The sequence below is a fragment of the Lichenostomus cassidix genome, chromosome 21 (genome assembly GCF_008360975.1).
Source record: "Lichenostomus cassidix isolate B80296 chromosome 21, HeHo_3.0, whole genome shotgun sequence".
Lineage (NCBI taxonomy): Eukaryota > Metazoa > Chordata > Aves > Passeriformes > Meliphagidae > Lichenostomus > Lichenostomus cassidix.
In genome coordinates, this window is record NC_139501.1 from 421,713 (window position 1) to 448,441 (window position 26,729).

The 26,729-nt window shown below is 41.2% G+C and overlaps 1 protein-coding gene across 10 annotated transcripts in view; it reads right to left on the bottom strand.

Annotated features, from left to right (window-relative positions):
- The window catches only part of KIF1B (kinesin family member 1B), a 77,616-nt gene that overhangs the window by 5,135 nt on the left and 45,752 nt on the right, over positions 1–26,729 (bottom strand). For 6 of the 10 annotated variants that reach the window (XM_085080260.1, XM_085080256.1, XM_085080259.1 and 3 more), the window contains 26 exons: positions 26,223–26,319; positions 25,298–25,446; positions 24,892–25,070; positions 23,765–23,902; positions 22,816–23,064; positions 17,747–17,865; positions 17,332–17,417; positions 17,056–17,185; positions 16,564–16,723; positions 15,897–15,987; positions 15,235–15,353; positions 14,673–14,728; positions 11,937–12,045; positions 11,253–11,319; positions 10,461–10,545; positions 10,090–10,195; positions 5,982–6,096; positions 5,317–5,450; positions 4,815–4,876; positions 3,984–4,129; positions 3,482–3,721; positions 2,997–3,068; positions 2,263–2,384; positions 1,359–1,508; positions 722–914; positions 3–121 (listed from right to left, as the gene is read on the bottom strand). In XM_085080260.1, coding sequence (XP_084936386.1) covers positions 3–121; positions 722–914; positions 1,359–1,508; positions 2,263–2,384; positions 2,997–3,068; positions 3,482–3,721; positions 3,984–4,129; positions 4,815–4,876; positions 5,317–5,450; positions 5,982–6,096; positions 10,090–10,195; positions 10,461–10,545; positions 11,253–11,319; positions 11,937–12,045; positions 14,673–14,728; positions 15,235–15,353; positions 15,897–15,987; positions 16,564–16,723; positions 17,056–17,185; positions 17,332–17,417; positions 17,747–17,865; positions 22,816–23,064; positions 23,765–23,902; positions 24,892–25,070; positions 25,298–25,446; positions 26,223–26,319 — 3,293 coding nt within the window. Of the gene's footprint in view, positions 1–2; positions 122–721; positions 915–1,358; positions 1,509–2,262; positions 2,385–2,996; positions 3,069–3,481; positions 3,722–3,983; positions 4,130–4,814; positions 4,877–5,316; positions 5,451–5,981; positions 6,097–10,089; positions 10,196–10,460; positions 10,546–11,252; positions 11,320–11,936; positions 12,046–13,934; positions 14,136–14,672; positions 14,729–15,234; positions 15,354–15,896; positions 15,988–16,563; positions 16,724–17,055; positions 17,186–17,331; positions 17,418–17,746; positions 17,866–22,815; positions 23,065–23,764; positions 23,903–24,891; positions 25,071–25,297; positions 25,447–26,222; positions 26,320–26,729 lie in introns of all 10 variants that reach the window. The other 4 variants (XM_085080263.1, XM_085080262.1, XM_085080261.1 and 1 more) reach the window with 2 other exon arrangements.

Below are 26,729 nucleotides of genomic sequence, written 5' to 3' on the forward strand. Positions count from 1 at the left end.
ACCGAATTGTACCAGCAAGGAGAGGATTGAAGGCATATAACCAGTCATTCATGTCCTTGTCATTGATGGCCTGGAGCAGGACTCCACGGTGCTTTGTGCACACACCAAAGGTGTTGGGTGTCTGCAACATGAAGGACAATTTAAAATACAAGGTCTACAAACACAGAAGCTGATGCACATTTCCTCTCTGAGAGACTCTGTTCCATCACATCCCTAAAACCCACAAAACCTAAGGTCTTTCATTTTTGTTTCACTAATGATTTCCAGGATGTTATTAGTCATTATCTTCTACAAAATATAGTTTTTCACTCCTGAGTGTGGGCTTTAAGAGCTGCTGAAATGGACCAGTAAAGTCCATTTGATTCCTCACAGGATGTTTGTGTGTGTTGTTTTGTAGTTCTATTTGTTTTAAACAAACGAAACACACAAGCCCAAGAAAACATACAAAATAAGCTGCAAAAACCCAACACACAAGGTGATGGCACCAATATATATGTTCCTAAAAGCTAATCTGATGTGTGACAGCAGTCAAGTTCACTCTCTGGTACAACTGTGTGAAAACCCTGAACAAACTGGGAACTTTGTGGGCAAGATCATCAATGTCTCCAAAACTCAGATCCATTTTCCTTGGACCAGAGATGACACACCTGACAGTATGGAGGCACTGCTACCAGTAATGTTCTTGCTTTATCAATAAATAAACAACTGCTCTCAGACTGACCTTTACCATTGCCTGTTGATCCTCACTGTATTCCACCTGGGCAGTAGATAAATTTATGATTCCTCTTTCTACAGGATCTTTGTCACTGTTATAAATAAAAACATAGGGACGGCGAACCACCACAAAGTGCTTGGCCCAGGAGCTGGAGAGCGGCTCCTTGAAGTGGAGGTATCCTTTCTTTGACACCACAGAGCTGGAAAAAACAAACCCATGTTAATACAGAAATACATTTTCCCCTGAGAATCCCTATGAACTGCAAAACACTGTGTAAGACACTTGGTCCTTACTATGTTTTGTCTGCAACAGTATTCTGAAAAAGTTATTCTGAAACAAGCTGAATTGTCTCAGCAACTATGCAAAAATCTGACAGAAAGAAGGCCGCCAGAGATCTCTGCTTCAGTGAACTTCAGCCATTATTTGATGATAACAAACGTCATATTTGAGTCACTGGAAATCCTGTTCATTAAGTATATGCAGGAAATGAATGCTGCAAAGATCGAAGACCAACACAACCTTCCCCAATCCATCACAGAAGACTCTGCTGCTCTGCCATCACCTGTTAATTTTCCTTCCTCAAATGGGACACAGAACCTACAACTCCCAGAAAGCCACGATCACATGACAATAAAAAACTTACCCTGGTCTGATTTCCTCAATATCAGGAACGAGGTTTAGGAACTCATTCTTTCCAGCTCTGGCAAGATAGGAAGTTTCTATGGCAGGAATTATCTGAAACTGTTCCACCTCATGACAGGGACTGGAGGCACGAGAATTTGCTTCTGGTGTCCTTTAAAAAAATTAGAGAAAAAGTAAATCGCAACACGGCAACTGAATGTGACAGTGGAATTTTAACTGTATCTACAGCCCAGCTTCAAGTTCCATCCTCCAGCCCAGATTTATTTGATGACATTGGGATCCTTTTGTACAATACCAAATTTTCCCTTGGTATCTGTAGAATAAAACTTATAATAACTGCTTATAAGTTGTTTTCCCACTACTTTTACCTTGTTTCTGCTGCTAAACATAGTCACAACACAGACAAACTGTTTGATATAAAATGTACTACTTCCTCAGCACTCCTCCGCTCAGGGATATCAAACTCAGAAGGTACAAATTATGTCTTTCACTACATAGTTATTCCCAATTTCATTAAAAATATCTTGTATGGATACTGCTGAGAAAGATAAACAGAGATTAATGGCCAAACTGGTTTATTCTGGGTTGTTATTAGTAGACCTTTTCAACAGACCTCTGAAAAAACTTGTGGACTCTGCACACTGCAGATGCACTGGTTACTGGAACGACAAGCATCTGACTGTTCCCCCAGCACAAAGGGGAAAAAAAACACTTCCAAAGAACAAAATGGGGAAAAAGAATTGTGCAGAGTGACTGAAGAAGTAAGGCAAAGAGGATGCACTGTGAAATATCTGAAAGCAGGGAAAAGGAAGAAAACAGGAAAGAGGAAAAAAAAATCAGAAACCAGCAAAGGTATCGGTGAAGCACTGAAAAGTGAGGTTGCCCTATTAACGCATTACACTTACTTCTGATCAACTGAATTGCACCTGGAATCCACCAAAGAAGGGCAGGTAGACGAAGGAGTGAGGGTTGCACTGCTGAAACTGGACACAGATGGGTCTCGCCCAATTGGAGAAATATCTGACAGCTGCAAGCACAAACACAGGGAAAGCATTGCAGGAGTTGGTTGTAGCTGATGGTCAGTCCTGGCTGAACATGGTTTTCAGCAGGGAAGGCTCAGATAACAGAAAGCCATTTCCACCAGCCATTCCCCTACTTAGTAGGCAAATTTTTGCATGAACCACCATAAACCCATCTGGGGCTGGAAACAGAGAGCACTTGTGCAGACACAGCTTGTTATTACCAATGTCCTACACTTCTGATTATTCACACTCTAACTTCCTCAATGGATTACTATATTATCCAGTGTGAAACCTGGTATTCCCTTTGCCTACAGGCAGAATTTTTAAGAGTCAATTTTTCCTTTTACATAGGGAAAGCGTGCGTAGGGAAAGACAGTAAGAGTCTGCTAATAAACTGGAAAAGGTACTACAGTCCAAGTCCACACGATTTCCAATTCCTGCCATAGCCTTTGGAACCTGATGCTCAAAAGTCAAATGCTTCCAATGGACTGAAAATAAAAATTAATAAAATAAATATAAAGTGGTTTATCTTTCATGGTATCAGCAGATTCCATGACCTGCAAACATACTGCTATTGTACTACAATTAGAGTGTATTGTATTCACTGAAATATTTACCTTACAATCACTGATGCTGTTGTACACCTGGTTGAATTCCCGATTGAAGGTATGAGTAAGAAGCTGCAGACACTGAAGGGGGATGAGGGGAAACAAATGAGAAACAGAGAAGGATTTTATATTTAGATTTTCAAGAAGTTTGAACAGAAGAGGTGATTTGCCAAGACACACTTGGCAGCTCATGGAAGAAAAAACAAATTCTGAACTGTTGTGAAAAATCACACAAGAAGAAGGGAATAATTGTTTCCCTTGATAAAATTAGGAAGTGTTTCTAGAATCCCTTATGAAGGGAAATGAGATACAGCCACAGCCCAAACCTACCTAGCAGCACTGGCTGGTGAGAGTGGCTTATTTCACTAAGCAGGATGTTAAAATGAAACTCTGACAATACTGGATATTCACCAAGTTATCTGAGAAGCTCATCACTGACCTGTAATCCCCTCTGGCACCCCAGCTGTCAGCAGGACAGCTCCCCCATGCCATACCTTGGTTGCCAACTCCTTCTCCCGATCCACCAGGCTCTCAATGTCTGCCGAGTCGTAGCCACTGCTCTCGCTGGGTGTCACTGCACTCTCAAAGGTTGTGGTCGAAATCTGAGAGGAAATGCTGGTGGAGGTGCTGAGGGTTCCACTGCTCAGACTGGGAGACAATGAGTCACTCAGGGATTTGGGGATGCTGTCACCAAGCTTCTCACGAAGCAGAAGGAAATGTCGGGTTTTTTCCACCTAGCAAGAAAAGAAATCAGTATCGTCTGCTCCAGGAAGGTGCCTATTTTACAGACACTGAATTCTCAGGAATCCTTCTAATAATCATACCAGTAATTTTCCCCAGGGGAGGAAGCTTACAATGGCCCTGGAAATTGAATATGCCTTTGTTGAATACATTGAGATCCTGAGCTGATGACTCTACTCAGGAGCCAGCCACACACTTTGTATCTTCTCTACTGGGAGAATTTATTTAAACCTTGACTTTGATCTCTTTAGTCACCTCATGCAGCAGCTCCAGTTTCTCCAGTTCCCACTGATGCTCTAGAATGAGGCTGTCACCCCTGGGCCTCCAACCTGCCAGGTTCTCTTCTCCCCGCACATATGCCACAGAGGTATCCAGGACTTTTCTCCTCCTCCTCTGCATTCCTGAGCAGTAAAAAACCACCAGATGTGTTATAACCAGAGCCAGAGGGATGTCACTAAGAAACAATCAGCAATTTGCAAAGAACCAGCACTTCTGCTGTTCAGCTGGAAATACAAGACAAGGAATTCATTAACTGCAAATACACAACCAAAGATATTTGATTTAGTTCAGCTTCTTATTTCATTCAGACGTTTCCTATTGACCACAATATAATGCAAACTCCTGTTCAGTCTAATTCAACACAAAAACTTCAGTTTCTACATCTTAGAAGAAAAATACAGAGATACACCATGAACTACATTCCTTCCAAGTGGTGAAGCTTGCATCAGGTATCAGCAACATCTTCAAAAGACAAGAAAAAGCTCTAATGCTGCAAAACCCAGTCTCAAGCGTTAGTTATGAGCCATGGATTATGGCCCTAAGTCTAAGACTCAGGCATGTGCTCACTTTCCTGAGTTTCCTGTCAGAAAACATCAAGTTTCCAGTGAATTGTCATTCACCAACAGTAAACACAGACGTGAATCTAAAGTAAAAGCCTAAGTAAGTTTTTTAAGGAATAGCAATGTTCCACTGCTCCTACAAAATACAGGAACTGCTTCCCATCAGGACAGAAATTTACTCCATTCTGCCTATGAAATTTTCTGCAGTATTTCATATATATCACTGGAGCACCCAGTCACAGCTTACCTGGACTTCCTGTGTCTGCCATTTTGCATAAACTCAGCTCATAGATTCCAGTTACTCGATTTCTAATCATAGGAAAGCAGCAGAAACAAAAACACACTATTTATTATCTTCTATTAGTTAGAACTAGATCTCAATTCTACTCTTGCACAAAACAGACTGCAAGATCCCCAAAAATGGCATTTCTCCCATGTTGCCCCCCACCCTGCACTGGACTTGGAGAACAGTTGCTGCAGGAAATTCCAGGGCAGGATCAGGGCCTGTGTGCAAGCTTGAAAAATGGATCCCTCTTCCCAACCATCAATCTGGAAAAGGGGTCAGTAAAGAGAGAAGCCATCCCAGTTTCAATGAAATAAATGCAAGAAAGAACATTCAAAACCAGACTGAAGAACCTATGAGTAGGTAGAGTTTCAAGGAAGAAATAAAGAAAACTAAGCTACGTCCTCTAGGAGAAAACACAAATAGTGACATAAAGCATCAATACCAAAATCATAACTGAACTTACGAGTCTGGAGATTTGGAATAGCCACTGCCAAAGAGGCTGCGCAGGGATCGTGGTGGGGAGATCTTGGCATCTCGGGAGTAAAACACCATACAAACATCCTTTGTGATAACAGCAGGCTGGATGCAGTGGTCAAGCTAAGAGGAACACCAGTAATGAATGAATGGCTGCAGTCAACTGTGCCAAGTTACACTGCTACCCTTAGTGGGACAGCTTTTGAAATTTGTTCTTGTTTGGGTCTTTGGTGAAGGTTTTCATATGTGTTTCTGTGAAAGAGAACTGTCAAATTGCTTGATGAATGCAATGGGTGAAATAATTTTACTACACAAAGGAACAGTGTCTTGCACACAAAGGCAGGAGCTAAGCCACTGTTTTAACACCAGTACTTACACAGCAATGTTCACTGATTTCAGTGGATTTTCAGATACAAAGATAGATAAAACAAGGATAAAAGAAAAGTAAGATCACTGGTTTCTCTTGTGTTACAAGGCAGTAATACCTTGACATCAAGATGTTAACTGTGAGTAAATGTGTCCCTGTTCTCAAAAAATGAAGAAATACTTTTACTGGCTTCAGGATTCAAATAGCTTTTGAATTTATTTCTCTCAGGTACACACTGTGTCCTGTCTCAGATAGTTTACAGCCAGAAGAAGGCACTGGTGTCTTACCTCCAGGTAAGCAGAAAGGGTCATATAGATCTTCTCTCCATATGGCGTCACTCGATTGAGGAGGAGGGAGTTGTGCAAGGAACTATCCCAAACCGCCTCAAACCGGTAGAAAGTCCTGGAAAAAAGTACAGTAAAATCTCAATAGTAAGAGTTTCTCTGCATCCCTTTCATCACTCAGTGTAAAGCCTCTCTTCCCTGACATCATCCTCCAGTGATGTGGATAACAAATACTTGAAGCAAGAACCTTCTCTTCATTCCCAAGATTATTTACTTCTACCTCCAAACATTGTGGTGTAAGAGACCATTGCCTGTTATGAAAAAGAGTCATTTAAAAGAGAAAAGAGGGAATGCAGAAAACAAAAGCTGTCACAGCACTACAGGGAAGACAGCACTTAACAACTATTTCTAAACAGAGAAAATTAATCTCTATTGCTTCAGGTGCAGTTCAGCCCAGCTGGACCTTAAAAGTGCCTGGGAAGATTCTTTTTTATAAGCAACACTCCACAGCGTATTTTAGGACTAACATATAGCAACAGAAGAGATCCCTCTAAGTATTAGCCTTATAAAACCAGCAGCTTCTGACAGCTAATCAGGATGATTGTTATGCAGGGTTAAGTTCTATATTCAAGTATAAATCTTTCTATGTCCTACTTGCTTCAAGTGAAAACTTGCAGATCCAACACAAACTTCTGCAAGAATTTTCTTCAGTTTGGTACATGAAAAGAGAGGAGTTGAAAGCTCCCACGGTTCTACCCCAGCAATCCAGAAGGTTCAAGTAAACAGTGAAAGACAGCATCACACACAGCACAGCTAAATCACCACATCTAAAGGCATCATTACACTCTCCCCTCTCTGGCAGGGCTAAGGAAGTTACATCTCTAAAGAGTTTCTGCACTAATTCCCAACTTGCAAAAATAGAAAACAAAACTAAAGACAAAGGACAAAGAGCAGGGTGGGGGTAGAAAAAATAATAAAATACAAAGCAAAACAAAAAGAAACAAGAAACAGCCTAAGAGCAGACATGTCAGAAACAAAGAGTTCTGATCTCAAATAGAGCTCTGAAGAATCCCCTTTTGCTGATACCAATTACACAATTCCAAGCTAATACATGGAACACACCATACAATATTCCAAGCTAATACATGGAATACACTAATACAAGCTAATACACCATGAACTGCAGTCAAGTAAGAACACTGTTAGATACTGTTTGCATTTGAAGTACAGTATTTAGGAAATTACTTCTAAATATGTTGTTTCTATTAAAAATACAGAGAAACATAATCTAAAGGCCAAGTAATTGGTACCTTTAAAAACACTGTGAAGTACTGTAAAGTAATAATCCTCGCTTCAGTTAGATTAGGCAAAGAGCACAGGTTGTCCTCTAAGCCTTTACACATCTGTTTTGAGCCCTTATGTTTTAAACTTTCATTGTGATGTAGTTATGACAGCAATTTTTTAAACATCTAGCAAGTTCCAGATCTACTCTCAGGGTGGAAGAGAAAGTAGTAAAACCTGGCTGTTCACAGATGGAAAAACCAGTGTATTTAGCCCCTGCATCAGCTCTACACCATTTGCCAAACAAGATTTCTCCTCATGGAGAGAGAATCCAGGTGTAAATGGTCCTCAGTGCAGAAATACTACCACCCTCTTCAGTAAAATGATGCTTGGACAAACACCAAGAAGAAGGCAAGCACAGCTTTGGGACAGTTGTTTTAGTGGATCTTTTCTAGCCAGGAAGGTAAACACACAGCGTTGCCTGTCCAAACCAGAACTTGCTACAATAGTTATAGAGGGAGACAAAACCAAGAAGTGAGCAAACTCCTTTAAGCACAGCCAGCAGCACACGGAAGAGAAGGGAGCACAGAACACACCAAGCATGGAAAACAGGAGAAACAGGTTAAATGTGTAGTTAAAACTGATCTTATCATTAGTGAAAGGTGGTGAATTGGGAGCACTGAAGACTTTGTCTTCTCTTTTCCAGAAGCAGAGCACAGAAAGCAGAGTGCAAAGTGCCCCAGACTGTGCAGCCACTCTGCCTGGCTGTGATCCCACTGGGAAGGTGAGACAGGAATTCAGCCTGAGCATCTACTGCACATCTGGCTCCTCTGCCAGCTGGTAAACTAAGGAGTGGCAACCATATGGTTAAGTTTCAGATGCAAATCCAGCCCCAGAACAGAGGCTGAATAGCAGTCACATGGCAACCACTGCTATTTGATCAGTGCAATTCAAGTAACCTCATCATTCAGTCCTTGGCTTGGTACTTCAAACAAGCAGCATTACAGTCAGAGACAGTGAGAAATTCCAAATTTAGTTCTTTGATACAGAACAAAGGAAGAAAATAGCAAGGACTACAAAATGGGTCTATATTTGATGGCACATTAAGAGAATCAGAAAGACTGCACAAAGAAAATTCTCCTACTCTCACATGAGAAGGAAAATTCACCTTCATGAGTCCCCCAGTGAACTGTACCTGAATGAACCTCTAACACAAAGGAAGAGGAGGAGGAGGAGGAAGAGGAGGAGGAATACTGCTTCTGGAAGAGCTAAGAAGTGTGCCAACAGAATTCAGTAAAAGCTAAGAGGGAAGTTGCAGCAATACAAATGGAACATAAAGCATTCTATTTTCAAGAATCTTTATGTACAAAGGAACCAAACAGAAAATACCTAGGCATATCCTTATCAAGAAAGAGCCTGTAAAACACAGAAAGAGCTTCAGTTAGTGCAGCCAAAAGCAGAACAGAAAAGCAACAGCTGAAAGGAACAGACCAAATGGACTTAAAAACACAAAACGAAGTGGAAAAAAACCCCACAGGAAGCAGCAAACAAGTCTGCAGACAATGAGCAAACATAAGACATATCCCTTACCAGGGCCTCAATCCCATTCCACCATACTGCCATGCACTCATCCCACAACTTAAACCTTGGCATTTTGGGATGAGATGGCCAACAGCTTCATCATACACATCCTTCACCCAAGCTGCCCACCTTACAGAAAACTACAGAGACACAGAGGAATTTACTGAAACAGAACAGAAAGCACAGGGCTTTCCAACTGCAAATCCAATAGTATTGGACAGGAAAACAGCAACAGTCTCCCTATTTTCCAGTAACATTGATCCACTAATTCAAACACACCAAAATACCCACTTCTCAGTGGAAGATAACTGCCAACCCCCTGTCCCTGCCTGCCTTTACAGACACCAGGAGGCAGAGAGGCATCCCACTGGCAGAAGCAGCATCCCAAATCCACCTCTAATGCTGCAGTGGTTTCCAAGTCCAGGCCTCTAACAGAGAAGGAAGAATTCCAGCGCTTGGAAGGATTTCGCCTCCAGCATTCAGCAGCTGCAGCAGAGATACATTCAAACCTTCCTCCCCTCTGGAAACAGCCATTCAGAGCCCCATTCCAGAGCTATTCCTGCTCTGCACCAGCTGGACAGAGCCAGGGGAAGCAGTCAAGTGACTCTGCTGTCAGTGCAGGGAGAGGCTGTGCCCGATGCCCTCCTCTGCCTCACTGCCCTCGGCGGCAGAAAAAGGTGGAGTCTGAGCTTTACAGCAATGAGACACAGAGCCACAAACTCCTCAGCCAGGGGCTCTGCTGCTGCCAGACTGCAGGGAACTGCACTCAGCTTGTTATACATCTGTATAAATCCACTAATTATGAAGCTGAATTTACAAAGTGTGGCTCTTGCTTAAATTGTCACAGGCTCACTCCAGGAATGATATGCACACATCTATAAATAGATCTCCCGGTATTGTCTTTGTACTTCAATGCTGTATTCTAGCACCAAACCTTGATGTCAGTTTAAAAGTTTTGGATTAAGTCCTGAGGCTCCCTTAAGCTGCTCCTTTCCATCCTCCCTTTATGGTCCATACCCACGGAAAGTAATTCAGATGCATCATCAGCAAACCCTTCACACAGATCAACAGATTTCAGCATCAGCAAGGATTTATGGTGATGTTAATTCTCTATCTGTGTGTCCTATGCCCATGGAATTCTACATGTAATAATTTTAGCCACATTCCCAGCTTTCCAAACATCCTGCCAGTACATCAGAGGTCAAACAAATTTCAGATTCCTGCTGGAGTGCTCACTTCATTTACTTACCTGTTGGAGCTGTGAGAGGACTTAAGGTATTTTGCCGAGATAATATTCAAAGACAGAATGGCATCCACAGCAGCTTCATCTACCTCTGCTTTATTTCTTATACGCCCTGAAAAGGGGAGGAGGAGGAGGAATCAATCAAAATTCAACCAGAAATACAAAAGGAATTTATTTTCCCAAATAGCATTTCAAGCTATGAGATTAACAAGCAGCTGTAAGTAGAAGTTGCAAAATTCAAGTTTTTCCTCTGGATCTTTTTCAAAATCCTCTTCTCACAGGCGACACTCATAAAAATGACAGAATCTGATGCAAAGAGAAATTACCAGTGATAATTTTTCTTCCTTACAGAGCAAGATGCAAAACCATTTACTCACCAACCACCAGCTCTCGCACATCTTTCCAGTGCAGCTCACTGCCCTTCTCATGGATAATGGTGACAGTGATTCTCCGCTGGATTCCCTGGTGGAGTTCAGAAACAAAACACTGGTGAAGTATTCACACACTCATCATCTATTTTGCACTTATACTGCAAAAGTGAAGTAAGTAAGATCATTTAAACCAGTCTGCAACTGAACAAACACCGCTTTGTTCCAGGGACCTAAAATTCACTTCAAAGGGGTGTTATATTCTCATATGTAAAAGAAATTAAGTGCTTCCCTGTCCTCACTCCGCAAAGGCAGAGTCGAAAAAATATAACTTTAAATCTATAAACCATATTTAACCAGGATTATCTTTATAAACTGGCTAAAGACAAATTATTATTAAGGATTATAAGAGACATTTAAGATGCACTGAGATATGGTCACTTCATAGATTATATGTCATAACCACATGCAGTGATAGAGAGCAAATCCAAGTTGAGACCACATGACCCTTCTGTGTCCTTAGAGATGCTGGAGAACACTGAAGGCACAAATCTGGTCCCAAAGGTTCCTGCTTTTTAAAAGGCTTTCATCTTTCATGAGTAGGATGCCCACTGATAAGCAACAGGAACAGCAATACAGCAATCATTGGGGGCCAAATGATCTCGTAGCCCAAAGCCCAAGCACAGACTGAGGGATCCTGACCCTACAGCTGTGTGGGAAAGGAGATGCAAATCCCAGTCAGCAGCATTCCCTGCCTCCCTGCAGAGATGACACTTGCTGTCCCACAGCTTTCATCAGTACCTGGTGAAGCAGAAATGTCCCCTGGCAGGGCAGACCCCCAGTGTGATCCACAATAGCAGGGATGTACCTGTGAGAGACAGTGAATCAACAGGCAAGAAAGATGTGCCAACAGAGCTTCTGCTGCCAGCAGCTTCCTCTCCTTGAAGCATCCAAAGACATAAGAGTGTCTTTCTACCTGCTCTCACAAAAGGCTCCTTATGGCACTCCAGGATCAGTGAAATGTAGAAGTACCATGCACTGTACTCCCAGTACTTATGGAAAACTCTATGGAACTCACTTCTCAATATAATCTCTAAGACCTGTCAGGGAAAACCTTCTTTGTAGCAGAGATGAACACAAAACAGGGTCTGCTATGTGACTTCTGGAGCACAAACTCTCCACTGTCCCAAAGAATACGAACTCATGGCTCACACAAGTTTTCCTGGCACCTGTTCAACTGTTGTGCCTGGAATTCCACCGTGGAAAGAACCCTCCTAGTGTGAAAGAATGTCACTCTATCACTTTGGTCCTTTCCAGTGGGGACAACTAATGCCAGCAGATTTGACATCCCATCACTACAAACCAGCCAGGCCCCCACCTATGACAACTGTTAAATATCAACCTGGAACAGAACAAAGGGAAAAAAACCCCAAAAATCTCATAAACCACTGTTCTTGGATCATAAAATATTAATATAGGACTTACTCCCCTGTTGGCTCCAGCTCACTGATCTCAAACCACACAAGGAGGTCGTATTTGCTCACACTCTGGCCCAAGCTGGGCTTGCTCATAGTATTCAGCTTTGTAGCTGGCACTGAAAGACAGAAAAAAAAAGAAAGAAGAAAAAAAGAGTGGTTTACAAAGACTGAACAAGTAAAGCTTACTTGGGTCTCACAGGAATGAGCCATTTCAGTGGTCCTACATGTTCTGTGTGCATAGGCAGACCACAGCTTTTACCATGAAAATGTTGCTTACAGCAATCATTATTTCTCTAAGTGTTGTTTTTTAAATCTAGGTTACTAGAATTTAAAAAAAAAAAAAAAATTAAATAATGAAACAAAAGTGCATCCAAACAGCCTGGAAAAACACACAGTCTCTCTAGAGCCACAGAAAAAAAGGTTCTCCAAATGTGCCTCAGTTGCTTAATGGCTTAACAGTTTGTGATCTAGAATTGCTTAGGTCTGTTCATCTGCAGCATTACTCACCCATAAAGTACATTTCACCTTCTCCACACAAGAGGAAAAAAATAGAACTTAAAATTTCAGTCTTCACATCTTCATGTTACAAACTGCCAGACTCCTGCACCACTTGGATAAGATATTGTATATGTAAAAAGGCTGAACAAGACTTATTCCAGAGCCTTAATCCTGCCAAAGTATGTTTCTGGGCTCCTTATCTCTTGGTATTAGTGATTATTACCAGCCAGATCCTCTCTAATTCGTTTCATACAAATGTAGGGATAAACCATATTTAAAAAAAAAATGGGACAGCTTAAATTCTAGAAATAACCTGATACTCCCTCACATATACTCACATTATACCTTTCAGTTATCATTACATGCCTTCTCTTACTGTTCACTCATTACATTTTTGGAAATGGGAACACTTTAAAAGTAGTTCCTGTATACTCTGACTGGGATTTTTGTAACTCTGCAATTGATTTTCCTTTTTTTTTCTTTTTTCAATACTCAATCACTGCTTTTATTAAGCCAAATAATTATTCTCCCTTCTGCCTCTCAAGCCCCAGTCTTCCCTTGCTCAGGTGTTCTTTAGGTTCTCCCAGCTTCGCTCCTCTGTGTATCCTTCAGCTTCCACCATGACTTAATTTCCCATGCACTGGAGGGACATAACAGTCCCCAGTTAAAAAATGTCCTTACAGGTGTGCCTGGGTGCTCTCTTTTCAGCTCTGTTTCTTTTCTGGGTAAAATAGCAGCTGCCTCAGAGGGACAGATTTCACAGGAATCAGTTATTCACAGCACATCTCCATCCTGTGAGGCAGCAAGCTTGAGGCTCATCATTTACCTCCCCATACATTACTCAGGATTGTGACTTTTTTACAGCCAATCATCTCATGCAGTTGCACATGAACTCACTACAGCCAGAGGAACATCTCACACACAAGTCACTTGAGTTTATTGCCAAGCAGAGAGACTCAAAAGCACCAGAAGAGAAAAACAACAGAAAGACACATTAAACTAAATGTGAAAACTTGGTTCTAGATCTTCTCACAGACTTGCTCTGGCACAATTAATAACAAGCATGACTTTTTTAAAATTTAAATAAAACAGAGTATACAAATGGAAATGAGGAACAGCACTGTTAGTGGCAGAAAAGGAAGATGAGCGAAAAGGAAACCTATATAGAACATAACAGAATGTTTCCTCTACACCTGGCTGTGTTTTCATGTGCATCTCTCATGCCAGTATCACAAAACTCTATGCAGAACACAGTAAAAATCAGAGGTCCTGGAAGATTCAGGGAACAGATGCAGTGACACACAAAAATCTGTGATTCCCAGCACACTGGAGTCTACAGATGGTTCTCTCTAAAAGAGCCCTAAATTTAAGCACAGCATCATCCTCCATGACCACAACCATGGCAGCTTCTACTCCTAAGAATACTACCTGATAAAGGAAAAAGGAATTTTGAAGCACATTTTGGAACTACTTCTACATCCACCATAGACCAAGCTTGGCTACTAACCATCTCGTTTGGGAGCCCTCTCACTCTGACAACTGGGAACAGGCAGAAAGAGAAAAGGTGGCAGCTGGTCAGCTCCATCCTGGAAAGCAGCCACAGCAGAGGAGGCGAGCACGTTGGCATGCTCAGAGAGCGTGTTCAGCACATGCACGTTTACATAGCCAGACATAAGGTACCTAATCAACTCAATTTTCCTTTCATGGTCTGCAGAGGGAATGGAACACACACAAAAAAGAATGGTAGAAATATGCAGGTGAAAGAAGGATGGAGAAGGAGGAAATTAAAGGTGAAATGGGAGAAAAAAAATCACAAAACAGTTCAGCATGCATTATTCCAATTAAGCAGAGAAAACCAAGGATCATTTCATCAAGACTGACTTGCTAAACGAGAATGTGAGAGAGCAAAAAGATGAAGCAATTAATGAATAAGCAAATTTCCAGTTAAATGCCCAGTAAGCACAGGAAGAGCCATAGCCAGATCTCATGGAATATGGTCAACATCTCAGGAATGGAATTCTACCCCCTCTAATGAACCAAGAAGCACTTCCTGCAGAGTAGATTGAGAAGAAATAAAAATAAAACACATAAAGAGGGCAGAGAGCCAGCAAAGACAGATTCAATGCCCTTTGTACCCCTCACTACATTTACATTTCTTCAGTGTCCTGGATACCTCAGGAATACACTGCAACCTCCATTTTCAGAACCAGACCTGTGATGCACAACATTAGAAAGCTGTTCTCACCTGGCTTTGATAGTGGCATAGGGGGAGGAAAGAATCTTCGAGAAGGCTGTGGAGGGCTACAGATAAATGAAAAGAGTTATCAGTACAGAGGCAGCTAAACATAAAAAATATACACAAATGCACACACATGCATCATTGTATACACACACCTATTTTAGTCTCTAAAAATATCCTTACAATTCTGTGAAGGCAGGAAAATATAACCTGTCAGGAAAACAAGTGGGCTCAGCACACTTTTCAGACTAACTTATACTCTTTTTCTGTTCTAACTTTACCAATCCTAGGAGCTGTGTTGAGGTTTTCCCAGAGCTCACAGATCACTGCTGAAATTCCCAGTGCAGTGCCCCAGTCACCAAGGTAGACTGGCAGAACAGCTTTGCATGTTTGAGATGGCAGAACAATTCCATCAATCACTGCAGCAGGTAAACAGGGCTGTGCCAGCACTTTTACCTCCATCAGGAACTCTGCTTGTGAGGCTGGGGTGCTCAATTTCAGGAGTACAAAAGATTGCATAACCTGAGCATGATCCCCAAGGCCTTTGTGCCAGAACAGAGACCAATACCTGTTGAGATCCTGTCCTTGCAGGTGGAGGGGATGCTGCTGATAATGTCCGAAGACTTCAAAGACGATAGGCTTTGTTTTGATGTACTCCACAAATGATTCAGTCACTTCCACAGCAATCTATTTCCAAAGTAAGGAAAGCAAATAAGACATTCAAAAAGGAAATCTTTTTTAGGAGTCTGTATTTTTCATACTACTTAGTGTCACTCACAGTAAAACCAACTGCATTCTTTTTTGGTTTAGGCATTAATTCTACTCTCTAATAAAGGAGAAAATTAAAGGCTCAATATCAGGCATTTGAAGTAGGAGAAGGCTGCATGTAACCAAAGGATTTCACAGCTCATAGAAATAGACATATCCAGCTCATCTGAGATCACGAACACTGCTATTCAAACATGTATTTTACTTCCTGAATTCTAGGCTGTTTTCGTTGAACATCCTGGAAAGGAAACACAGAATTCAATGGCAGGAAGTAGAGGTGAAAGAGAAGAGTTAAATTTGCCATGAAGAATCATTCTGTGTTTTGTTTTGTGGTGGGGATTACATCATTCACCTGATCACACCTATTACTGTATGTTCTTAATAATTCCCTTTGCCTTGAAGAATACACACAACTCCCAGTGCTGAAACAGGCAGTTACTACTCATGGAAAGCTTTACTTACATTCTGGACATGGTAAAACCCAAGGGGAGTCCCTCGGCCGTTGTTTTTCAGAGGTTCTGTTGAGAAAGCTTCATCATGTCGATGTAAAAAGCTTTAAAAAAAATCAACCAAAAATCAGCCACCACAGAATGGTTTAATGAAGATTGCTGTGCTCTGAATCCAATCCTAAAGAGAAATCCTAAAACCCTAAAAGAAATGTATTCTGCTGGAACTTTAGAAGCAGTTGAGTGATGGCCTAAAGCTAGTCTTGTGGAACCACAACTCCTGTACTTGTTTTATGTCTTTTTTACTCCTTTTTATTCTCTTCCCTAACAACTCAAGCCTAAGATCACCTTCACTTCAAAAGTACTGATTACCTCAAGGGTCATGCAGCTTTCATTCAAATGGGCTTATGTACAATATAGTATTGAATTTTTCACATTAAAAGCTTAAAACCTTAAGCTATCTGTAAACTAGTAAATTATGAGTCCACTTTAATTCCCAATTTCTTTCTGCAAAACTATTCCTTAACACCTGCTTAAGAGAAAGTGGGGACCAGGAATTCCAGTAAGTGACAAGATGTTTTTCTCCACCCATTTGAAAAGCTCTCAGAGTTCCACTGCCCACTATTCTTTGCTCTCTCTATCAAACCATTACTTGTCTAATGCACTTAAAGACAAATTCTTACTTGAACTGACAGAAAATATCTGCATATTCGGGCAGGATGCCACTGGCCTGGAGCACTGTCACCCGGAAGGTAAACACACTGCCCAACTTCAGGTGATCACCAATTTCCTCAGTGAATCCTTCCATCGTCATCTTTCCATCCAAAGTGACTGACTTCAAGTCTTAAAGAGAAAAAAAACACCCCACATGAATTTTTTTTTCCCTTTCTTTTCTTAAAATATTTCTTCAGGAGACAGTTAAGTCCCATAACATTTTTTTTTTTCCTTTTAAACCCAAATAATTTGCTGATAACCAAAAGATCCAAACACCTGGGAACAGTTTTTCAGCACAATTCTCCAAATTATTAAGTCCAGGATCTCTCATATTCAACCCACTGGTAACACCTCTCCCTATCACATTCTTGAAGGACACTCGGAAACCCTTTCTGTGACTGAGTGACAGTGTCCTGAATTTCCCATAAGTTCTCCAAAACTACCACATATTTCTTGCTTACCCAGCTCATTCATTCTGTTGATCTCCTCTGGAGGAGTGGTAACCTCAGAATTCTGTCCTTGCCCTTCCACAATTCTTAATTCCTCCAGTGACAGTCCAGACCGAGTCATCGCAACTGAAGAAAAATCACTCTGAAAAATTAAATTAAGTGGCTTGTAAGAGACTCCTGCAGTTTCTGGGTTTGCCATCCCATTCCTTCCCTACAACATGAGTTCTTTATTTAGAAGCACAAGCTACTACACTCAGGGATATCTAATTCAATTTTAAGAATTCTCACCTTATCAAAATACTCATTGTCAAATGAAATTTTAGCTGTGCCAGACTGTCGAATACCAGATCCATAATCTGGGGCTTCTTCATCAGCTGAGAAAAAAAAAGGGAAAAAAGAAGATAAATAAATGATATGGAGGAGCGGGGAGCCCCCGCAGAGTTATCTAAATGGAAACTCTCATTATAATGGAAACCAAAACAGAAAGCAGAAGAGTCATCCAGCTGAGTCATGATTTTGAAGTATTTTGATCAGTAGTATTATTTCAAGACCTATTCATGCTCAGCCCATATGGTGAAATAATAAACAAAATCATTTCATTAACAAGAGAGCAAATGTTCTTTGTAACATGAAAGCAATTCAGGTTTGACTGTCAGGAGAATGGTTTGATTTGTTAGCTTGGCTGTTGAAGGTGCAGTCTCACCTGCTATTGCCTGCACAGCCACACGCAGGAAGCCTCGCACTTCTCCCTTCTCGCTGACGACAGCCACCCTGTGGATCAGGGGCACAGGGTACAGCAGGTTGCTCAGGTACACGAATGCTCTGGAGACAGGGAGGAGAGAAACACAGCCATGATTAGGAACCACGTGCCAAACCCAACTGCTGCGTTTGCTTGGCTCCTGAGACACTTAGATCTCAGACTCTCCATCTCTTAGAGCTGCAGGAGCTCCTGGGTCCATCCTGCCCACATACAGCTCTGGACACGCCAAGTGCAGCCACCAAATGCTCTCAGTCAGGACTTCCTGGGACACAGGGCTTACAGGAGTGAGTTACAGACACAAGGACACCATTGAATAGGATGGCTGTATGGAAGGTAACTGGAGATGCACTACTGTTGTGAATGGAGCTGTTAGGAAACTGATAGAATCTACTTGGGGACTACTGACTATTAAGAATGAGGTCATTTGAAGTGATAAATTAAAAGGGGGTTGATATATTGTGCTCACAAAGCCTCGAACTTTTACTGAACATACAAAAACACTCTTTAAAAAAGAGATTGACTGAATGTTTTGTCTCTTCTATATTCTCTTGATAACACTGTGTGCAGAATATCAGAAACCCACAATAATCACTTAGGTTTCTTGGAAGATTAACTGAACGTACAGACATTGGAAGACTGGTAAGTCTTCACAGATAAATCTCTTCAGGAGCATTTTATTTATTCCTTTAAAAAACAAAACAAAACAAACACCACAGCAGTACTCTAGAGCAACCACTTAAAAATTACAGTTTACAAAAGGAAAAGCAGCATTTAGGTCCCATAGTGGATGATCCTGCTATAAACTAACTTTTAAATTTTATACAAGCAGGGTCTATTATGAAACAGTAAGGTAACCAATTTAATTGTACAGATTTTAATTAAAAGTCAGACTAAAGTTATTAAGTTATTTCCTGTTTCTGCAATGAATTGCAGTAATTTTTAAAGCATCACACTTCAGTGGGATTAGCTTGAGCAAAACATTAAATGTTGAGAAGTCCAACAGGTCAGCTAAAGTATAGCTCTCAACAAGGGGAAAATATGGAAGGTTTTATTTAAGTGAGCTGTTTCAGAGCTCAGAAGAGATTCACAGAACTTTAACCAGTAGTTTTACCAGTCATTAAATTTAAAGTGACTAATTATGCAATTTAAATAAATTTATGAACATTGAATTATACTAAACAACAGTAATTTTTTAAACTAATTTCCCCCTCACAGTTCTTTTCATTAGTCTTCAGTATTGCATATAATTAATTCCTGTAATTTATAACTGCTATTGTTTAACATTGCTACAGAAAGTCCTGCATGGCAAATGAGAAGTGTTGCTCCTTAGGCTTACAAGACTGTTCCAAGGATGAATGAGTTCTTTTGAAATGACAAGGAAGTCAAACAGGTGTCAGTCATGAACCAAAGACACAAAAATAATGCTACTAAAACAAAGTGGTGAAAAAATGCAATAGAGAAGAGGATGATTAATATGGCTATAAAAGTAGCAAAAAAAAGGAAGAAAACCATACAACAACAACAAAAAAAACCATAACCCAACTGCAACATAACACTTCAGTAAGATTAGGATTTAATTCCTTTTCAGTCTGCTCCAAAGTGAGGTAAGCACCGACAAAGCATGGGAAGGGAGAACAGACTAAATTTAAAGTAACAAAATGAGAAGTTGAATTTTATTTTTTTTCCTCTAACATAAGATTTTCATTTTTAGCTTTGAAATTTCAGGTGATGCTCATCTGAGAAAACAGCATCCAACCACACAAGCAAACAGTCCCTCACACCAGAATTGTTCACTTGGACTGGATCAGTGATGGAGCTCAGGAAGGTGTGTGGTTCTGTGCTCAACACAAAAAACACAGCCAGTTTGAAAAGCAAATTTCAAGCCAGGGAGAATGGACATTTCCCAACAGAACACAATCCAAAGAGCCCTGCACTGATGTGCAAAGTAGGAGCCTTACTAACTATAAGTCAGGTACTGCAGAAGCCCTCTCACGTCAAAGCCAAACTAATGGAAAGTGAAAGCATGACCTGCATGAAAAATATATGTTTATTTGCAGGGCAAAAGTTCTGAAGCTGCTGCTCAACATGTGACAGCCAAAGCATTCAGCTGGACTAACCACTACCACGTGACCATCCCAAGGAAAAAAATGTATTTCTCCTCTTCCTTAATTTGCTTCCATCCAGTCACTTTGCCCACCGGAATCATTTTAACTTAGAGAAAGAAAAGCACATAATGCAAAAAGTTTTAAGCTTCCTGTTTGCTGACGAAAATGCCGCATCTCTTCCGTAGAGTGGAGAGAAGTGCACATGTGCTGTACCAAAATAGAGCTGGTTTATGCAGCAATACTGCTCCCACTGCCACTCCATCTGCTTCATCATCAGACAGTGCCAAGTTAGGAGTGGATGAAATCTTAAGGTTATCCTCCTCCTCTTCCCACAGCTGTGAGGACTCCCACTCCCCAAACTGCTCCTAAGTGTCCCCCTGCACTTAGCCCAGCAGACTGAAAGAGGGGAGCTGGATTAGCAGAAAGATTGGTGAGGTAAAATGGCATACCCACAACAAAACTAGAAATTAAATTTAACAAACACAGTTTTATAAAAAACAAAAACAACAGAACTCAGAATGATGGCGGTATTTATAAAATAAACACATGAGGATTTAAATAAAAGATCCCATACTCCTCTCCCACCTCCCTTAAAAACAAAGCAAATGCTTGATATGTCACACCCTTAAATGAATCAGCCTTAAAGAAACCCAGCATGCCACAAGAGATGGCTAAAGGGACCAGCTCTTTTTTCTTTTCTTTAAGAGTTACAAATAAAAGACAGTCATAGCACAGAGAGAGAGAAAAGAAAATAACTGTGATGGCCAGGGAGTTGGATAACCATTTCTCCTCCTCCTCTCCTTTGTGACCTGCACCTGTTATTGCTGACAACCCACAAAAAATACTAAAAATTGTTTTATTTGCCCTCCACATTCTATAACATATCAACCAGTACACAGTTGGAAGTGAAAAGGAATTTTGGTTTTGTTACAAACTGAATGCTGCCTTGTGCTCTAGACAATATCTGTGTAGATGGACATACCCCTGCTACTTTTAAGTCACTGCTCAAAAGCAGGATTTTCACACTGGATGGCACTGGGGACTCAAAGTGATTCCTATTCAGTGGTGCTGGACAGTCTGAACAGCTTCTGCTGACAGAACAGGCACAGCAGAAGAACAGGAATAGAAAGAATAGAAACCAACAACTGAGGAAAAGTCACTCAGCTGTCTGCCCTCACAATAGGAACTACATTTCACTCCTCAGCACAGCCACAGCTCCATACATGCAGCTCACACCATTCAGGTCAGAGCCCAAAGTGCTGCAGCTTCACATGTCTGTCCATAGAGACAGAGCTTGGAATTCTCCACAGACCAGGCAATGGGAAGCAAGCTGTGTGTGCCAGGAAGCACAACTGTTTCATTACACACTGTATTTGCTCAGCTTGTGCTGTGCTTCCTGAGGCATTTGTGAATGAGGATGAATAGCTCAGCTTGTTCCCAAGCTCGGGAGGAACAGGAGCTCCAGGGGTGCCAGTAGCACACAGAGCAGCCCTGGGCTCAGAGGGGCTGACAGGAGCCCAAAGCAGCCCAGATGGCTTTCCCAGACTGACTCCCCACCTCAATCACATAATCAAACTTTGTAAAACATGTTATCAGGCATTGCACATAAGGGCACAAATTCAGAGATCACAGAGGACTAATGCAATTTCTTGCAACTTTAGTAATTTTTATTTCAAAAACTAGATCAAGGAAGTTCCAAGTTTCTCTACAGACAAAGCCTGAAGTTAGACAAAGACACTACACTGAACTCAAATCTTCGCTAAAGACCAGCAAACTCAATCCCTCCTTTTCATAAATAATGCAAACAAGTGTCCTGCATTTGAAGAAACTGTATAAAGATCCTACCATCCTGACCCTGAAGTCTTTCTTGCTTCCACCCACAGAGAAGGATAAAGCCAAGCTCTGGTCCCTTTTCCTTTGTTCTTCCCTTCTGCTAGCCAGGGAGCTTTTTGTTTGTACCACACCTGTGGCAAGCACCTCCCTCCCTGCCTTAACAAGGACATTGGCTTACAGTGTAAGCAAGGAAGCACAAAAGGAGCCAAGCCACTAAATGAAAATATTTCTGTTTCTTGTAATAAGAAACATGTTTTAGCAAGACCATTAATGAAGAAATAGTGCAAAGAACTAGATTTCTTTAATGAAACTTGCTGTTCTTATGCATCCAAACCACAGACAGCGGTCTGATAATGCCCTAATTCTTTCTGTTCTGGAAAACTTGATAATACTCTAAAATACATCAAGCAAACATGTTTCAGAAATTCAAGCATAGTGCCTGAGGAAAGTGCTGATAAACACAGCCAGTGAATTTCAATGTTGATGACCTTTCACTGTGTAATATTGGCTACAGAGAGTCAAGCATAATCTGAGATGCCAAACCACCTCAGAGAATACTCTTTTCCTCATCCAGAAAGGACCATTCTTCTTTCTCCTCATGCCTCCTCCGTCTTTTCGTAGACAGAAGATGTCTTATTTGTTTTTAAAAAAAACGGATTTAGGGGTTAGGACTGAAAGACTTTCCATCATAGTCAGATTCTCTTCTGTGGGAGAAAATGACATGCTACAATTCTATCTTAGTGACCCTGCAATGGCTAAATAGGGAATTCTGTAAATAATGTTTAAATACTGTACACAAACTCCCATTCATTCCAAGTTGTGACAGTTATTCAGAGATAGGCTTACTCACACTGTCACTTCTAAGGGTCATTTTCTCAATTATTATTTGGTCTTCATGGCCCCAGACATGGAAATTTAAAACTTAATGTTGAACTACATTCATTCTCTGGCAATTTCAATTTATGCCCATGGATATTTTGGCTGACTGACCATCTGTGTAGCAAAAGGCAAAGCCATTGCAGTCTGCAGCAAGAGCTGGTCCCTTTTGGCCATTCTCACAGTAACCTCACCAACCTTCCCACTAAAATGAACCAAGGGGATCTGTCGTAAAACGGGTCGCGCCCATCATTGAAGAGGTCTGATCCCTCCTCAGTTCCAACGTCGGAGCCAGTGTCATCCACAAAGGCCTCATCATCAAAGTCCTCCATCTCATCCTGCTGCTCATCAGCCAGTTCGGTGATGTCGGAGTCGGCCGTGGAGAAAGTGGGGGAAGGCGTGCGATCGGCCAGGCGCTCGTTCACGCAGCCGTGGAAAATGGGGGAGCTGGATATCAGTGAACGATTAACAGGTCAGCGAACACAATGTTCATTTAACAGCTGTCTGCTGCCATCAGCACAGACACCGCCTGAACAATGAGCAAAGGCTTCAAACCACCTGGACTGCAACGAAATGTGAGGGAAGGGATTGCTAACAAAGTTGGAGAAAGAAGTGTCTTTGAACGGTGCAGGAAGCAAATGAAAAAACATGGCTGAGCATATAGATCTTGAGAGCACATCCGTTTAAAAGACCTACAATTCTTATTTCCAACACAACATTTCTGCAAATAAAAATATTGTAAACGTGCAGCCAACAGCAGGAAATACTAAAGAATCCCATCAGATACTTCCCTAAGATATGACCAAACTATATGAACCACATATATGGGAAAGACTCTGGGACACTTTCCCAGTGTTCTTCATATTCTCACAGCTCTGCTCCAGTGACTTTAGATAGAATTTAGCCAGTTATATTATTTTAAAATAAATCTGTAACTTACAAAGGGTTCTCTCAAAGCAGATTCTATTAGCTGACACCTGAACTGGTAACACTATAAAGAGCATTTTCTACTCTTAACTGCATTTAGAGTCTATCCCAAATCCCTGAAAGACAAAGCACAGCTGGCACAGAGGCAATCCGGTTTATTCACCCATTCACAGCTCAGCCAGAGCTGCCATTGCAGCAGCAGTGAGGTGCTGTCCCATACCTTCCCACGAGCTTGAACCAGTGGAAGCGATCGTAGAAGGGGTCACTGCCTGTCATGGTGCTCTCAGGCTCCTCCTGGCTGCTGGAGGCCATTTCACCAGCCCGGTCATACATCTCCCGCATCAGCTCCAACCTCTGCCTGTGGGGGAGAAAGCAGCAATAAAAAACTTCAGAGAGTGAAAAAAAAAGGCAGAGGACACAAAGTGAAGTGGTCACCTCACTGACTTCACCTGTACCAAATTATGCCTAAGAACAGAGGAACCAAACCGAAGTTTGGTGCTTCACTAATTCCCCAAACTGTTAAGAGATTCTGGGAAAAATTTCATCAGCTAAGCCCTCTAAGCACAAGGCAAGGTCACTGCAGAAGCTTACATAAATCTTGGATTTCAATCCAGCTTCTAAAGATTCCTCTTTCACATCTAATTCTCGCATATTTCTTGCTTTCTTTTTTACATCAGACCATGTTGCTGAGTAATTTCTGTAGCTCTTTGTATTCCACTCCAGAATTGTTAGCATTTTGATTCAAAAGTGAACCTATTCCACTACAGACTTTAATTTATGCATTTATTTTATTGAAGAAAACAAGTGTTTCACACTGAAAGATCCTTTGTCTGGAAGTTAGTAGTAGGAAAAAAGTCCTTCAGTCAATATTTAGAGAATGGGGAAAATAAATGTCATTTACATGTGATGAAAATAATTCAGATTGCAGTCAGAATTTGTGTAGCTTCCATAGAAATATAATCTTCTTTATTTAGGCTTTTTATAATAAAGTATGTCCTACACTGCCAGGTTATATAAAGCAGGTGGCAAGGAAATTATTACAGTGAAAGGACTGAAAAAAGAAGTAATGCAGAGAGATGAGCTATGCTGAGTCTTACTAGATTTAAAAGATAAGTCTAACCTCAAATTACAAAAATTAAATGCGAAGGTGAAGTGAGAAGCTGGAAAAAAGTGCACTTGTTCAAAGAATCTGGAAAGCTGGTATTTAGAACATCCCACACTGTCTAGAAAGTTTGGGAGGACACAGAGAAAAACCAAGAACAACAGATAAGGAACAGCAAGAGGGGATAATTTTCAGTAAAGTTCCTTGGACATAAGGGATTTTATTCCCCAATACTATTTACATACTTGAGCTTTTCTAAGGACCAGTAATGTGTTGCTCCATTCTTCAGATCCTGGACTTCCACAGCCACCACAGTGCGAGGGAAAGGCCGACGCTCCCGAATCTTCTCTGGCTCTGCAGGCAGAAGCTCTGGAGGCAGTGGGGAGTACAAGGTGTCTGTGAGCAGAACAAACTGGAACTGCACCTGCAGGGAAAGGAGACTTACTTTGGTCCTGAAACCAGATCTGTCCTGTCACCCAGACAAAAGCCTGAATCGAAGACTCACAATTTTCTGAACCCTTTTACAGCCCAAATAAATAAGCAAGAGACATAACTTTAAAGACTACAAGGAACTCAGAGCATTTGCAGCAGGATAATACAATCAAAACGGATAGGTCACAATATTCAAAAAGCGGCTCTGCATGTCCCTACCTTTTTCTTTAACTCTACACTGATTGCATTGGCTTCCTTCAGATACACTGCATTTCCCCAGAGCTGGTCCCTCAGTGAAGTGAACTGGTGGAATTTCCATTTCCTGAAAGCCCACTGGGCAAGTTCATATTCATGGCGTGTCCAGGGCACTGGGATGAGCAACGAAACAGAGAAATAAAACAATGTGACTTCTCAAAACCATCACATGCAGTATCCAATACTCCTAACTGACTGTGCCAAGTTCTCAACACATTTTCTGAAAGAAGAAAAACAAAACCCTACATTTTCATTATTTGGTGAGGAAAACCTGGACTCAAACTTCCTCAACATTAGCAGTAAATGTAAATGTAAATGTAAATGAGATGTGGAACAGAGGTAAATTTTTTTCTACTCCCATTATTCTAAGTTATTTGGCAACTATTAAAGCCAAATGCTGAAACAGTGGAATGAAAGCAAGTATAATGGGAATAATAAATTATCTACTGTCCAGAGATGAACAGTTATCCAGACATGTCCCAGCACTCCAAGAACTCCTACCAAGGATGAAAGAGGAACTTCAAAATCAAAACAAGGAAACAAAGGCAACGGTGTTATTTTGTTTTAAGACATCTGAGCTCTGTTAGTGGCAGGAAGAGAGAGATTCCTTCAAATTCAAGACCACCAAATCAAAGCTTGGGGTTAAACTAATCTTGGGGTTTGTGCATCAGTTGTATTTGGGGATGTATTCTTGTGTAGGGGATGTGTTCTTGTGGAATGTATTCTATAAATGGGTATTTGAAACCTTCATGCTGAGAGGATTACAGATCAAGAACTTAAGAGTGTTTTGCAGCTTTCCAAAGCTACTTTTCTATCTATACAAGAGATGATACAGCAGCTGCTCCTTTAGGCTTGGCTATATCCAAGTTATTTTTAGCTTCAAACTCACCTTCTTCTTCTTCCTCCTCCTCCTCCTCTGTTGTTTCAGCTGCCAAGGACCTTGTCTCTACCTGCTTCTGCAGGGCCTGCAGTTTACTCTCATAGTCCTGTGGGGAGAGAGGAAACAGTGTGTAGGGAGACAGACAAGAGCCAGGAGGAAGGTGAGAGAGACCAACAGCTCAGATGGAGTGACAGACACAGATCAAACCCAGAGACACTTCCAGGAGTGCTCCCAGGTCACACACCAACATCTGCTTTAGTGCAATCTCCCCTGGAAAGACAAGACAGAGGCCACTACGATTAAGAGAGAAGAGCTGGTTTCTAAAATCACCAGATTTACATGCTCACGGTCTCCAGAAGAGGGAAAGGTTTAGGATGGTTTTTGGTAGGGTTTTTTTTGGGTTTTTTGATAAAGACAGGAAGAAGGGGATCTTTTTTGGAAGCTGCTTGCTGCTTTTGGAGAGGTAGGAAAGAGGCAGAAATAGAGAAAAATGCAAATATAAATTTGAAAGGGGAG